This window comes from Osmerus eperlanus, chromosome 4 (genome assembly GCF_963692335.1).
Source record: "Osmerus eperlanus chromosome 4, fOsmEpe2.1, whole genome shotgun sequence".
Classification (NCBI taxonomy): Eukaryota; Metazoa; Chordata; class Actinopteri; order Osmeriformes; family Osmeridae; genus Osmerus; species Osmerus eperlanus.
In genome coordinates, this window is record NC_085021.1 from 10,390,805 (window position 1) to 10,405,555 (window position 14,751).

Below are 14,751 nucleotides of genomic sequence, written 5' to 3' on the forward strand. Positions count from 1 at the left end.
ATCCCTGCTCCATAAGAGTGCAGGGGATTGGCAGAGTTTAATAAATGAAAGTGCTCCCATAATCAGGATTTACCAAAGTGCCCCTTTGTGTTAATCGGACATTTTTACAGCATGCTTTTTTGACATCTGTCATAGGGAGCAGGCTGTGTAACCCCGCGCTGCCCCTAGCTGCATGAACTGTACATTGCGGAGAACAAGCATGCATTTCATCAGATCATGGAAACAAGGCTCAAATCCATAGGTGACATGGAACGCAAACAGAGCTAAAGGAAAGATATGAATCATAAAGCCATAGGAGAGGACAGCACCTCCCACGGGATGACACAGTCCTGTCGTGTATGCAGTGTGCGTTGCCATGGTGATTCATTTCATAATGTATGCCAACACCAAGCAAATGGGACATTTGTAATGTGCTACCACGGTGACTGTAAACACTTCTATATTTCATATCCCTTATGTGACAACCTGCACCAGCGGTGCCCCCTCAATAGCCTTAACTACCACAGGCTAATAGAGCAGGGTTGTAATTACTTTGTAGTTCGAAGAGAAAAGCTGCATTTTAGTAATTAAACTCCAGCATATCAGCACTAAAGCATTATAAAATTGTTCTAAAATCAAGGATTACAACAACAAATCCATGAGGGCCAGATGTGACAACGGTGGGGGCCGATGGATTCTGGATCAGATTAAGATGAAAATCCCAGAGGGCCCGTGCTGTCTTTTCCATGTGGATTAGGGTATTGTGTGGATTCAACATGCTGTAATCCAGAGATTAGCTGATATAATCACCTGTAAATACACCTTGGTCATGGCACGGCCAGGAGATTGTGTCCCTGCCCTGCCGTCCTGCCCTGCCGTCCTGCCCTGCCGTCCTGCCCTGAGCAGGAGGCTGAACTCCACTGTCCTGTGGACACACTGCACCACGTACACAGGTGAGCCCTTCTGCCCTGTCATGCCCTGACCTGGCCTCTCACGTCAGGACACATCGCTTCCAACTGATGGGTCTGTTTAGATGCAGAGATATAATGTGTAGTGAAAGGAATGGGAATTTCAAAGGGAGGATAACTTGATGGTAGCTGTATGCACACAACAGTAACCTAACATCAGCATGAGAGCACTTAGGCCCTGGACAGGGCTTTGGTTGCTAGTGCTTCCTACTCATGTAGTGTAAAGTGTTGTTCATTAATGTGTACACAAGACAGGATCCTTTAGTCAAGGAGTAACTATTTGAGGGGTCTCCAGTCCAAGTCCTTTCAAGGGTCAAGGAACGAGGCAGAATGCTCAGAAACACTTTTTCACTAGACTGTTAATGCCACCTGCTGGACGTCCACGGGAATAACATGACACATACATGGGCGGTTTGTATCCAGTCAAGGTTTAATAAGACTGAATCGGTTCTGTTTATCTCCTAAAACCACTCCCATACTGTTAATTCAAAACATAGAAAACTGTTACAAAATATTTCACAATGCATTTTTATTTTGTAAGACACTTAAAGAGACGTTCCTGAAAGGGAGAACACATGATTTTGGTTCATAGCAAATTTATGCTTGACACAAAAATCCAAATATTAAGACTACACCAACAAAAAATGTTATGTAAGCAAACCATATAAACAATATCTTATATATAAACATAAAAGACTTAATAAATATTACACATAAACAAAACTAAAAGTAAACAAAGTTAAACTATTTGGTTTGAGCAACATTTGGGAAGGACAATTAAAGGACTTCAAAATGATCTCTGTGTCTGTCAGTGGGATTGTTTTAGTGTGTTTTTTATATTAGTGAAAGAAAAAAAGCCAATTAAAAAAATTCAGCTAGGCTTATTTATATTACAGGTATTATTCTTCCAAACGGTTGCTCAGAATCTTCAGATATCACTATGCTGTCATGGCCGAGAGAGGAATCACCAAACTGAAATGTATGAGAAGAAGTCCAGAGGACTTCTCTTTCAAACAAGAAGCAAGTTCTTCCTGGTGCGTGTGTCTACTAGTTTTGTTCTCTTACGGTGGCTAGAATGAGAGCAGTTTCACACCAATCAATACTTTAGTGCAGTAGTGTTCCCCCAAAACAGCTTGACATCACCACATGCTCTACACATCTATCTCAGAACCAAGAGTCCATCAGCCTCCCTCTAAACAGAGAGACTGGAAGTCTAAGTTATCTTAATGAATTCATAGAACCAGTGAACTGAAAATGAACAGCCGAGTAGAAGCTCTAGGACTGTGCAGGTGTCATCAGCAATCTTTTCGAAAGGAAGAGTGAGAAATAAACTAGGAGCTGTTAGCTGTTCACACCTGATTATATACAGCACTCAACAATGTATGTTGGGGAAGAACAACTTAAACTATCATCTAAACAGGTCCCTCTTTGGACAATCACAACATTAATTTGGTTCAGTCAAGATCAACGAACATCGTTCATACACGCAGACAACAACAGACACACGCACATACATACTTCCGCGCATGCGACGTCAAAAAGCAAACCATGAATGGAAATTCACTGTGCACTGCCAATGTAAATTCACCCCCATTAGTGATTCTCTTCTGCTGAACATAAGATTTGTGCAATACTATACAATGTCTTGAAGTAAACCTGGAGTAGCACGCACGGGGGCAGCCTGGCTGCTGCAGCTGAACAACATCTCAAGACAGGATCTTCTCAGTCGTGTGCTTGTCTCTCCCTCTGTCGCGTGTTCCGAGACCGTGTCTCGTCCGCGCCGGTCCTCTCTGGTCGAGAACTGGAGCTGGGTCTACAAGCGCTGCCCTCCTGGGGCCCCCCTGCCCCCGCTGGTCTCTCCTGTGAGGGAAGGGGTTTGGGGAGGCGACCCTCAGCAGTTCGTCCCCGTACGGCCCCAGTCTCTCGCTTTCCAAGCCCCTCAATGCTACTTCCGTTCCAAAGTGCAAGCAGTTGATGTCTAACCGCCTCTCCCCTCCATGCGATAAACTCAAGCCAATGCAACGGTGAATAGAATAGTCGCTGTCCAGTTGCAAAACCCGGACACTGCGGACACTGTCCGGTAGGCAAGGAGAAGGAAGAGGGCAGCAAGAGCGAGTGCATTTGTGTCACAAGGAATCCAGTCTCCACGCAGATGCCAAACAATGTGGGTTCTTTATACAGACAGACGCTACTGCTTGGTTGGCTTCCAAAGTGGTTACACCTCCCTGAAACAAGGCAGATTAAAGATTAAAAAAACGCTTCAACACATTTTGTGTGTAGTAAGCTGTAATGAGTTGCAGTAAGTAAAGTGTAGTAAAATGTCTTCAGTAAAATGTTGTAAGGTGTAGCATAGGATAATGTGCCATGACTTACGATGCAGTGAGGGTGGAGTTTAGGACCAAGGTGGTACGTATCCTGTAGAGCTGCGCCAGCGTCAGCTTCTTGTGCTGCTGGGCGGGACACTTCCTGCTCTTGGGCGACTCCTCCCCCGCACCGCCACTAGGTGTCGCCTCGCCCTTCCCCTCCAGAGAGCCAGAGGGCCCCGTCTCCCCGTCCGAGCCGCTGCTGTTGGCCTGGCCACCGCCGCCCATGCAGGCTTCCGCCCTCTTCAACTGCTTGGCCTCGGTCCTCCTCAGGGCTCCGGAGGGCATGCTCTGGGTCAGGAAGTCCTCAGGCTCACTCTGACACAGCTCTGTGCAGTCTTGACTCAGCTCCGACAGGCTCTTACTGTGCACCAAGGATGTGGTCTTCTGTGCCTGCCGGCACTCGGATGGGTCGGGGTCCCGGGGGCGGCGTGTGTGAGTGAGGGCGTGCGCCAGGTGCTGCAGCAGGTTGTCCTCCGAGCGAGACTTGTGCGCCAGGCTGGAGGGCGTCTGGAGGAAGCGCAGGCGGGCCTGCACCGGGGGACGCCGGCGAAGCTTCAAGGACTGAGCCACCGACAACTGGGAACCGAACGAGGTGGAATCTTCTTCTTCCTGCTCTTCCTCCTCCTCCTCCTCCTCCTCCTCCTCCTCTTCCTCCTCCTCCTCCTCCCCAGCATCTGACACATTCTCCTCCTCGTCCTCCTCCTCCTCCTCCTCCTCCACCACCGCCATATCAACCCTTTCGTCTGCTGTCGTGTCTCTGCCCTCCGCCTGCCTCCCTCCCACCTCCTCCTCGGTGTCCTCCCCCTCACTCTGGCCTGGGCAGGACCGCTGCTCCAGCAGGGACTCAGGGGAGAGAGTACCGTAGGCGCTGTCCATTGACATGGACCGACACTGGGGTTCCAGCTCCACACACTCCAGACCAGCCTCCTGGCTCTGGTCAGGGGGGGGTTGCTGGGTGTCAGGTCCAGTTGGAGAGGTGGAGGTGGCTGGTTCAGGGTGGCTGCTTGTAGGCCCCCCAGGGTCTGTGTTTGGGGCGGGGGGGACCTCGCCTGACTCCTCTGTGTCCATGACTGAGAGAGTCTCTGTGGAGCCATCAGAATGACTAGGGGAGAGAGAAAGGGTTCGACTTGTTATCATTTACCCTGATACTAGTACCAAACATACAGCAAAATAACCTGTGTGGATGTATTTGTGTGTGTGTGTGTGTGTGTGTGTGTGGCTGTACCTTGTGTTGGGCTCCTCCTTGTGTTGCAGGCAGGGGGAGCTGGTGGTGGAGTTGCTGCTCTCCTCCTCCTCCTCCTCCCCGTCGCCCTCGAGACGTCTCTGCAGGTTCACCTGCTGGCGCAGCACCTCCTCGGTCCGCAGCCTCTGGAGTTGGTTCTGCCAACACAGCACACACACACCTGCTTACTACTGACAACATGACCACTGAAACCAGCTCAAACACTAGAATACGGCTCGTCTGTGTCTCTAATCCAGCCTCAATGTCATCATGCAATCCAGCTGCTGGGCGAGCAGAACGGGGGATATCTGAAAGGTTTTCCTCCTGTACCTGGGCGTTGCAGATGGCATCGACCCAGCTTCGCCCCTGGGCGGCGCTGTTGGCCTGTAGAGTGTAGGCCGCCACGGCGCTCTTGAACTCGTTGAGGTATATGAGGGTGAAAGAACCTACTGACAGGCAGAGAAAGGGAGAGAGAGAGAAAGAGAGAGAGAGAGAGAACGTCAACATATGCTGTTTCTCTGGGTACACAGAATACACTGTACACACAAGGATGTTTTGGGGCCCGGGCCATCCGTAACTCCTGACCACACGAGTAGGGGTTGTGTCTGGCCCGGGGTGAGTGGCGGCAGGGCACCGTCACGCTCCGGGCTGTGGGGGTCCAGGCTGGGACTCACCGGGGTCTTTCAGCTCCTTGCAGACCACGTTGTGGATGAGGAGCGGCTGGCGGATGACCTTCACCTTCTCCACCCTCTTCACAGGCTTGGTGATCAGGAGCAGGTCGGTGAAGAGGAAGCAGTACACGTCCATCTGAGGAAGGGAGAGGGAGGGAGGTTGGGGATTAGCAAAGGAATTTCCTCTCAATCCAGGTCCGAGTCATTGGTGAGAAATGTGTCCCGCTGTCTGATTGGAGGTGTTAGGTCAGCACTGCGGTGAAGGAGGAAGGTTGTGCCGGGGGAGCAGAAACCTCTGCTGCAGCTGTGAAGCAGAGGTTCCCCCCAGGAGGCAGACTCACCCTGCTGTCTTTGCCCTCCTTCATGCGCAGCGCCCCCTCCAGGTGGAGCTGGCGAGTCTCGTCGGGGGACGTGCCCCTCATGGGAGCCATCAGGTCGAAGCGGTTAAACTCCTTGAGGATCTGAGCACCGTGCAGAGGGGAAGGAGAAGAGGAAGGGCTGTTAGGGTCAGCACATGAGTGACGACAGGAGGGCATGTTTCACCAGGCTGGAGTGGCGAGGGTGGGGGGATCTGTGTTGGGGAGATTCCCGAGGCTCGATGTGTGTTCCGTCTCACCTTCTCCACCTCCTCACTGCTGCCCTCCACGGCCTCGTAGGAGTCGATGCGGCCGGAGGTGTCGGCCAGTTTCTGCTGCTCCTGCCGCTGGCGCATCTGGGAGTCCACGCTGTTGATGAAGCCCTCCACACACGCCACCTGGGGAGCACACACCAGCACTCAGACCAGGACAATCTATCCAAAACCCAAACCAAACTAAACGAATGCTCCAAAATCAAATACTTTTCTTCTCCCCCTCCCTCCCTCCCTCCCTCCCTCCCTCCCTCTCTCCCTCTCTCCCTCTCTCTCTCTCTCTCTCTCTCTCTCTCTCTCTCACCATGCTGTTGACAGCGTCCCGGGCCTCTGTGTCGTCGGTCTTCTTCAGGACGCTCTTCAGCAGGAGGGGGTACTTGGTGAGCCTCTGGTGGGGCTTGGCCAGCATGTCTGCCAGCTTCAGGCGGTTACACTGCTTATGGGTCTCGGCCCACTGCAGGAGCACAGACCAGGAGGCGTTTTAGTACACTGAAACCACCATTCCGCTTTCGGGGGAAAGGCGGACATTTTGAAAGGGTTGTTGACTAGGAGAGCGAACGCAGGAGGGAGACTGACCGTCACGTAGATCCTGAAGAGCTCGTTGTCCCTGTGAAGCGAGCGCATGTGCTCCATGCAGCCCTCCTCCTCCATGCAGTAACGGATGTAGGGCTTGAACCTGGAGCCAAACTGCACACACAAACACACCAGAGGCTTTACTGGATGCACGCTTCCATCACTTGCCTCCGCAGGAGAGAGAGGCAGAGTGTCCATACAGTGTGTGTTTGTGTGTGTGTGTGTGTGTCTCACCGTTCGGAAGCCGTGCAGCAGGTCACAGGGGTCGAGCAGGCTGCGGGCCAGCCTGGCCTTCTCCAGAGCGGGCAGCATGACCTGGTTCCACAGGGCCGTGTGCAGACGCACGATGTCCTGGATGTTACTGAACATCCTGCTGGGCTCCACCTCCGTCAGCAGGCCACTCTCCTGGAGGTTGAGCAGGCCGCACAGGAACAGCTGCATAGGAGGAGGGGAGGAGGGGGAGGAGGGGAGGAGGAGGAGGAGGGGAGGAGGGGAGACGTCAGTGTGGACGAAATACAACCTCTGCATGGCATTCTGGGAACACAGCACACTCGGTAGATGTCGTACAAGATCAAATGATGAAGAATTCACTCTCAACTGGACCTGAAATTAAACTATGGGTTGTGTGTGTAATTCCAGCCCTCCATGCAGGGGTAAATGTGTATGCAGTAGAGAGAGGTGTGTGTGTGTGTGTGTGTGTGTGAGAGAAGCTGCAGAGAGGGAAAGGTCCTTACATCAGTGATGACCCTCAGTTTTTTGATGTAGGTGGCCTCTGTGTTCAGCAGCTCCCAGATCGCCTCCTGCTGGTGGAACTGACGCCTGGTCAACGTCTGGACACACACACACACAAATACACACACACAAACGTACACACACACACACACACACAGAGTTTACAGCATTAGATGGGTATGCATATCGTACAGTACAAAGTTACAGAACAGATATCTTCTGTAGAACAGGATCAGGACACATTTATTGTTAATAGCCTACTATTACCAACAGATGCTGTGCTTGACTGAATCCTCCATCAATCATAATATAACCTTATCACACACTATATGAGGCTTGCTGTCAATTTTGCAACACTGCCCAGCCATCTGAGATAGGAGTTACATAAGGATAAACAAAGGCAGGCTATGATAGTATGTATCATTCCACTGATATACTGCCTGACTGACTGTGTGTCTGTCAGATCTCCCACACTCCTAAAGGTGCGAGCTGAGAGCTGGCATGGTGCACACAGCTCTGGTACCTTTCACCAAACACCACTTCAAGCTCAGTACGAGTTTTAAAGGCAGGTGTCAGCCCACCGCAGGGGAGCAGCGTGTGTGACTGTGAGACTGGAGCAGGAACCAGCTGACAACACGAGAACCAAGCGAGAGATCGCCAGGAAAGCCACCAGGGGGAACTGGATACTTTGAGGCACAGTGTGCTGACGCAGAAGAACTTACGTGAGAAAGTGTCTCCAGGCACGTTAGAGATAAGAGACCGAGCCATGAGTGTGTGTGTGCGTACCTCGGGGTTGTCCAGTAGCTGCTGCCAGCTGTCCTCCAACGCCAGGTTGGTCTCCTCCTCCTCCTCCTCCCAGGAGTCCTGGTGGAAGGAGAGCTGCAGAGGCACCTTGGGCAGCCCGAACACCGTGTACGAGTGGAGCTTGTTCTGGAGCTGCTCCATGCGGTCCACTTCCTGTTCCCACACACACACACACACAAAGTTACACACAGAACAAATATTTACAATCCCGTTTCCCTGACCTACATAGTTCAGTTCTTCCAGAGTGATCCATCTACACAAGGTCAACAGCCAGGAACTGAGAGAGGTTTGTTGTTACCCTCAAACTGTAAGTGAGGCAGAGTCTCTACATTAACATAAACCCCCCCCCCACACACACACACACCCACCCCCTAATCCAGGCGTCTGAATTCTTCATGCACTAGCAGCATCCACTGAGACAATTATTCTAAGTGGGGAGCCTTGTGTACTTATGGAAATGAGGCCCGTGCATTGAGATGACTCGGACAATGGAGTATTGGGGAGGAGGGGGTGCGCTGTCCCTGGTGGGGGTACAGGAGGTGTGGCCTCGGGTCACCTCTGCTTTGTGGAGGGGAGAGGGCTGGGGTCCCGACCCTGGTGGGGGTTAAGGGCTGGCCGCTCTGAATAGAGATGAGCTGAGACTGACAGGTGAGTGACACAAACTGTCCCTGCCTTACATCTGCCACGGTGCAGGATGTGACCTCATGAGAGAGAAGACAATGGGAGCGTGTGTGGCGTGTGTGTGTGTGTGCGGCGTGCGTGTGTGTGTGCGAGCGCAATTGCGCGTGTGCTTTGTTTACCAACGGTCGTTTTCATTTCAAATATCGTGGTTTTATTCCCCAAATGGTGACCTTATGGTCCTATAGAGATACTGAACGACTTATTTTAGAGGAAAGCAGGACAATATCTCAGGGGCTTGGACAGGAAAGGATTTGACGGGGAGTGGAGTGGATACGGCTTTTAACCTGCTTCCCAGCCCTATAGCTACTGTTTTTTCCTCTACTCCTTTACCTCCTCCTCTGTAACGTAATGTATTCACTTACTTGGCCCTTTTATCCACAGCGGCATACAGGGGGGGGGGAGAGGGATGAACAAGAGACCTCCTGCTCTGCAGCCAGATGCTTTCCCTGAGATTATCCCCCTGATGCTCTACCACTGAGCCATACCCATCCCTCTAGCTGTACCTCTCGTGGCCTCACCTTGCCGAAGGCGCCCGCTCCGGCCGCCGAGCTGAAGAACCCACTGAAGCGGATGGCCGCCCGGTTTTTCCAGCTGTCCGGCCCGGTGCCCACGCCGGGCAGGGAGCCAGGCAGCTGGGTCAGAGAGTCCGGCGACGGGATGTTGGCGTCCCCCAGGAACTCGGTTATGTTCTTCCGGCGACGCGCCTGGCCCTGCGGAACAACCGGGAGAGGGAACCAGGGGTTAGTCCACTGACGTCAGACAGAAACAGAGAGAAGCGACAAAGATAGGATAGGAATGAACGTTGAATGGGACGGAACATGACATCTTCCAGTGACATCACCTGAGAGGGGGGAAAATAACTTTCCGGCTAGGCCGAGATGATGGAGACGTATATACAAGATGGATAAACAGGATGCAAGAGGGGGGTTTCTCCCATGAAGAATGACATCAGTGGGACTGTTAAAGCTATCCTAACTCACTCAGACACAAACAGGAGAGGGAAGGAATGCCCCTTCCTCTGAGCGAAGCCTTCTTACATGACAAGGAACAGGGGAAGGGCAGACGTTGTTCCATAAGAACAGCCCATTGTTCCAGCACCATTGTTACCCTGTCAGCAAGCCCTGTCGCGCAACCTCCCTCGCACGGGCAATCTCAATCCACTTTACTAGCCAGCGCCATCAGCAAAACCAAACAAACAAGGGGCCTCGTCGGTATCTGAGGAAGCAGTTGCTTTTGCCATGTTGGTGTCTGGGCAAAAGAACCTTCTGCCCGCCGATGACACTGTGACAAGAACCCATTCCAGAATCCTGACCCCTGAACATTCCACACCTGCCATGTTTTTCGCTTTCCCCCAAAACTAAACACCAAGCTATTTCTTGTACGATAAGAATAATATGAAGCAGAACAAAACGACACAGACAAAAGTATAGGTTTCAGCTGAGTGACAGGGCCAAGGCCGTGCGCACTGACTGGTCACTCATCTCCTAGGATTGTCAAAATAAGGGATTATTATACGTCCCATGCAGCTGCTGCCGAACTTCAACTATATTCGGAGTGTTCATCTGAGTTTCCTCACCTTTGCCCCCATTTTTAAACAAACACTGTGGAACTGAGAACAGAATAGGTGACTCTAAAAAGTCTATCTTCCTTTGTATTTAGAGCTGCCTTCATCAGGGAAGAGAATGGTGCTCTGATCTTCTGTTGTGCTCAGGGGGGGGGGGGTGTGGGGGGGGGAGGATCTACGCCAATAGGACAAGGCCACAGGTGTCAGTCAGAAAGTATCCCTTCAGCATGGGGGGGACAGGGTGGACTCTGGACTCTGGCCGAATGTCAACCCGCTCGCTGTGTAAACGACGAGGGCTGAATTCCTATTAGCTCAGGAATGTTCTGGCAACAGATACTACAGGATCATGAAAAAAGTAGAAGCGGAACCGCTTCAGCAAGCTTTGAAGCGACACAAACTAGATCAATTGAATAGGAAGGAATACAAATCAACCTCAAGACATAACACAATATTCAAGAGGTTCCTAGAATCATGAGAGCGAGCACCAATGAAGCACAGCTCAACACAAAGACCGTGGCATTTTGCCCATCTCAAACATTGCCAACAAACTAACTGCAGAGGTCCTTTGATCATTTCAAAACGGCATTAAACTCAGATACCAACACCACACAGTATCCCAATATCTTCCACAGTACACGAATATGAGCATATCTCTTAGTCTTTCACCCGACAGTTTGTCATCCAGATATCAGTACTCACCATTGAAGCCCGCGGCATGTCAAAGCTAACAAAAACCATCGTGCCGGGTGAAAGGGGCTCATGGAGAGCAGCTCATGATGGAGCCAGCTGCTGCCTTCTGTCAACCTCTCTGCCCACCGCTCTCTCTACATGCAAACACGCATGTGCACGCCTACTCGCAAGGCCAAGTCGTCACGCCAACTTCCCTCCTTACTCGAGCGCCCACGCTCAACAGCTGCAGCCGCACTGGGGTTTTCCTCGTCCAAAGGTTTCTCCAGACTGGAGAGAAGTTCCAGTTGGTGGGGAACTGGTGGTGCTAGGCTGGAGGGCTGGTTTGGTATATGTCCCTCACTACGCTCTGAGCACGGCAAAACCCTTGTCTTTGAACTCCTGCGTGTCACCGCGGGTGTTGCTGTGCTCTCCTGAGTGGTGAAGCCTGCCGACTGAGCCCGCCTGTCCGCGCACATTCACCCCGACACTGGCCCGGCGTCATGGTAACCAGGAGGATCCTGCCCCATTGTGTTGAGGAGGAAAGAGGAGGCGGGGCTACATAAAACATGGGGCTGATCTGCATTGGAAGGGGCGGGGCCAGGGCAGCAGCTTGCGGGCCTCTGTTGCTCCAACACGCATCCGGGAGCTTCAGAGGGGCCAACTGTTTCGCTGGCGTCTTGCCTTTTGTTTGGCCATCTCTGACGTCTCCTTTCCTTGTTCTGACCTAAGTCCCCTCCTCAACCCCCCCCCCCCCCCACACACACACACACAGTGTGTGTGTGGGGGTTGAGGAGTTTCTCTCAGAATGTCAACATTGTATGAAATGAAAGAGATTCTGGGACCCTGCAGAAGGCTGGAAGTGACCATCAGTCCCTGTTGGGAGCCGTACAAGGGCACACTGAACTCAAGGGGAACATTTTATCGTGTGGCGGAAAACTTAAACAATGAGCAGTGGAACAAAACTGGAATTTCCAGCCAAGATGTCATTTAAAATTAAAACTGCATGGTGTGACAAGTTTCAGTTTGACCTGACAGTTGATGTTTTGTTGCACATTGGCCAGTTTACATGAAATACTTAGAGCAGGAGGACTGGTAGCTGGTATCTTTCCTGCTTGACCACAACAAGGAAATAAACCCCAGTATTGACCAAAGAGGAAATGTGTTTCAGCACACCCCTGCAGTGAGCTACTAGACATTAAAGAGCACATAACTCTCTCTAGTTGTTTACTTGTTCAAACAAGTGTTTGTCAAGATAATATCATCAGGGGAATTTCTGTGTGTTACAAATGACAAAATAAACTATTTTAATAACACATGGTTAACTTACAAATCACCAGTCATTCACAATAGGAAACTATGAAGCCCTGTGTATTGACCATGTCTGGTCCCTGTGTGTGGACATGTCAGTTCCCATCAGAGATGGGGGTGGATAGACCCTGACCTGGCCCTGTGCTGGGGCGAAGGGCTCTGGGAACTGGTGCAGGAGAACTGCCCAGCAGTCAGGTTAACCATATCAAGACTCGTGTCGCCTACATCCTTATCTTATCACAGCTGGCTGTGGTCTTAACCTTGGCTTACGAGAGAAAAAATCTTTAAAAGATTCAGAAGAGAGGGACTGTATTCAAAGTGAATACTCTCTTTTAGCAACTAGATAATAGCTCCCCTTGATCAGTGTCGCTGATTAACGATGGGAAACTGTGACATTAGCCTTTCCGGCTCCGCGGACACACAGACTCACACACACATCCAGTAACAGAAAGACAATCTCGGCCAATCTCGGTGATTGGAAATGCCTTCCTTAAGACACACAGGACACACGGAGGCACACACACACACACACACACACAGCAAGGAGCTTCAAAGGCTCTGTCTCACCTCGTAGTCAGTTGGCGTGGGGGGGGGGGTGAGGGGGCTCCTCTGCACTCTCAGGGTCAACATGGAGCAAGTCCCAGCTACGCCAGGAGGACAGGCGCCCGAAGCGTACCATCGTGCCTCCGCAAGAACCTAACTCTCTCTCCAACCGAAACTGAGATCAATCCGGATTCCCTAAATGTGACGAGGGGTAGTGTTAAATCCAAAGCCTGTGAGATGATCCCCAACACATGACAGCTGGAGAAGTGTGCCCCAGGGCCGCCAGAACGGCAAGCGCTCGTCCCGAGAGCAGAGACGACTGACTCCGTCAGAGGAGACCCGTCTGATTACACCTGAGCCTGCTGCCGCAATGGGTCAAAGATCACTCTGATCAAAAGGAACAGTGCTGCAGCATGTTGGTCCTCCCTCCTTGACACAGGTCTCTTCACCTCAGCCTACTGACTGCCCTCTCCCTCTCTCACACACACACACCTTTCTCACTAGCCCCTCCCACTGTCCACAGAGAGCAGGGCTATTACACATCTTTACAAAACCAACAACGCATGGACCACAGGCAAACATCCCTCATTCGCTCATGAGGAACTGAAAACGCCCCAATGAACAAATGTTCACAGGCCTAAGGAGAGAGCAATATGTCGCCCTGAGAAGTGTGACTTGGACGACCGTTTCGGGAGAGGATCCTTGTTCTCGTTGTGTTCCATCACATCCATCTCCTGCTGAGTTCAGGTGAATGTGTGTTGATGTGAGCCTGCACTGGAGCAGCGTCAGGGAGCCTGGCAGCAGATCCCAGATCACACGTGATCATGAGGAGACAAGTGACCACTCCCAAGTCACCTCCATTGTTCTATCTACAGCAATACTGCGTAAATCAACAATGGTTCCCGTTTAGTGAATTCAAAGAGAAGTCTGCAGGGGGGAAAAAAGCGGTAGCTGTTCATTGTTAAAGGTCAGTTGGCCTGTCTGTGAGGAACAGACGGTACTGTAGTCTAATGTACTATAGTCCGATGTACTGTAGTCTAATGACCATTATCAGACTACTGTGAGGAAAACAGTCCGATTCAACACGATTCAACACCCCATTATACACTATAGACAGCTGTGTGGAACAGGAGCTTCAAAGGGATGGCAGTAAAGATGGAGTAGATGAAGTATCTCCTGGTCATGTCCCAGCGTGCCTCTGTGAAGAGAGTGAGCCACTGGAACTTCTGTCTGTCCTTTGCGTGACAACTCTCCTGTGTAACGGGCGGACAGCCATCTTTGGAGCAATGGAATGGACCCCCTCTTTTTCCTGCCCAAAGCCGCGCGCCACATTCAAGAGGTGAGACTGCGTGTCGCCGAGGTGGCGGCTCGCGTGACAACGTCGCATTCGGCGCCCCATAGCAACCCTTGTGTTACATAAAGGGAGTCATATAAAAGGTCCAAAGATCACATCCGCGACGCGCATACTTGGTTCACGTGGTCCAGACATTCGTGTTGCGTGTGATCTTTACAGCTTATTGTAAACCATGTGAGCCCCTCAGTTTCTACTCTCAATAATCGAGTCCGGAGAGAGCTGCTACAGCCTTATAGGCCGTGACCAAAACACACGTAGGATTTCAGGGGAGTGACCTGGTTATTGTGGATATGTAGCCTACAGGTCCCAGGGTTAATGCTTTACCCGCACATTACGTTGACATTTGATTCCCTTTGCAGTCGCTTTTCTCCGAAGCAAGCGACAAGTAGCGCATAAACAAAGAGCACATCAAGAATCGCGTTTCCATTTCTCGAATAGTATTTAAGTGGTCAGAGTCAAGGAACAGTCCTGTGGTACAACAGGATCTCAAATACAACATGCAGAGAAAGGACCTATTTGCAGGTATCACAGGAAGTAATGGAGTGCTGTGTTCGAGGCCCTTAAGCAGCCAAGCAAAAAGTAGCTCGTCGGGGTGAAGCTGGAAGCCATTCGTGTTGAGACCTTGGCTGAACGATGGTCTGGATGCAGAGGAAGAGGAACATATGGAGGAAGGGTCAGAACGTTTCACT

The 14,751-nt window shown here is 51.3% G+C and overlaps 1 protein-coding gene across 11 annotated transcripts in view; it reads right to left on the reverse strand.

Annotated features, from left to right (window-relative positions):
- Positions 1-1,364: 1,364 nt before the first annotated feature.
- plekhg5b (pleckstrin homology domain containing, family G (with RhoGef domain) member 5b) overlaps positions 1,365-14,751 on the reverse strand; it is a 45,531-nt gene continuing 32,144 nt past the window's right edge. For 6 of the 11 annotated variants that reach the window (XM_062458864.1, XM_062458863.1, XM_062458865.1 and 3 more), the window contains 13 exons: positions 9,143-9,334; positions 7,926-8,096; positions 7,142-7,237; positions 6,642-6,842; positions 6,411-6,521; positions 6,139-6,288; positions 5,823-5,960; positions 5,548-5,667; positions 5,210-5,342; positions 4,866-4,984; positions 4,539-4,693; positions 3,321-4,415; positions 1,365-3,172 (listed from right to left, as the gene is read on the reverse strand). In XM_062458864.1, coding sequence (XP_062314848.1) covers positions 3,163-3,172; positions 3,321-4,415; positions 4,539-4,693; positions 4,866-4,984; positions 5,210-5,342; positions 5,548-5,667; positions 5,823-5,960; positions 6,139-6,288; positions 6,411-6,521; positions 6,642-6,842; positions 7,142-7,237; positions 7,926-8,096; positions 9,143-9,334 — 2,691 coding nt within the window. In that variant the 3' untranslated portion in view covers positions 1,365-3,162. Of the gene's footprint in view, positions 3,173-3,316; positions 4,416-4,538; positions 4,694-4,865; positions 4,985-5,209; positions 5,343-5,547; positions 5,668-5,822; positions 5,961-6,138; positions 6,289-6,410; positions 6,522-6,641; positions 6,843-7,141; positions 7,238-7,925; positions 8,097-9,142; positions 9,335-14,751 lie in introns of those variants that run through there. The other 5 variants (XM_062458866.1, XM_062458859.1, XM_062458869.1 and 2 more) reach the window with 3 other exon arrangements.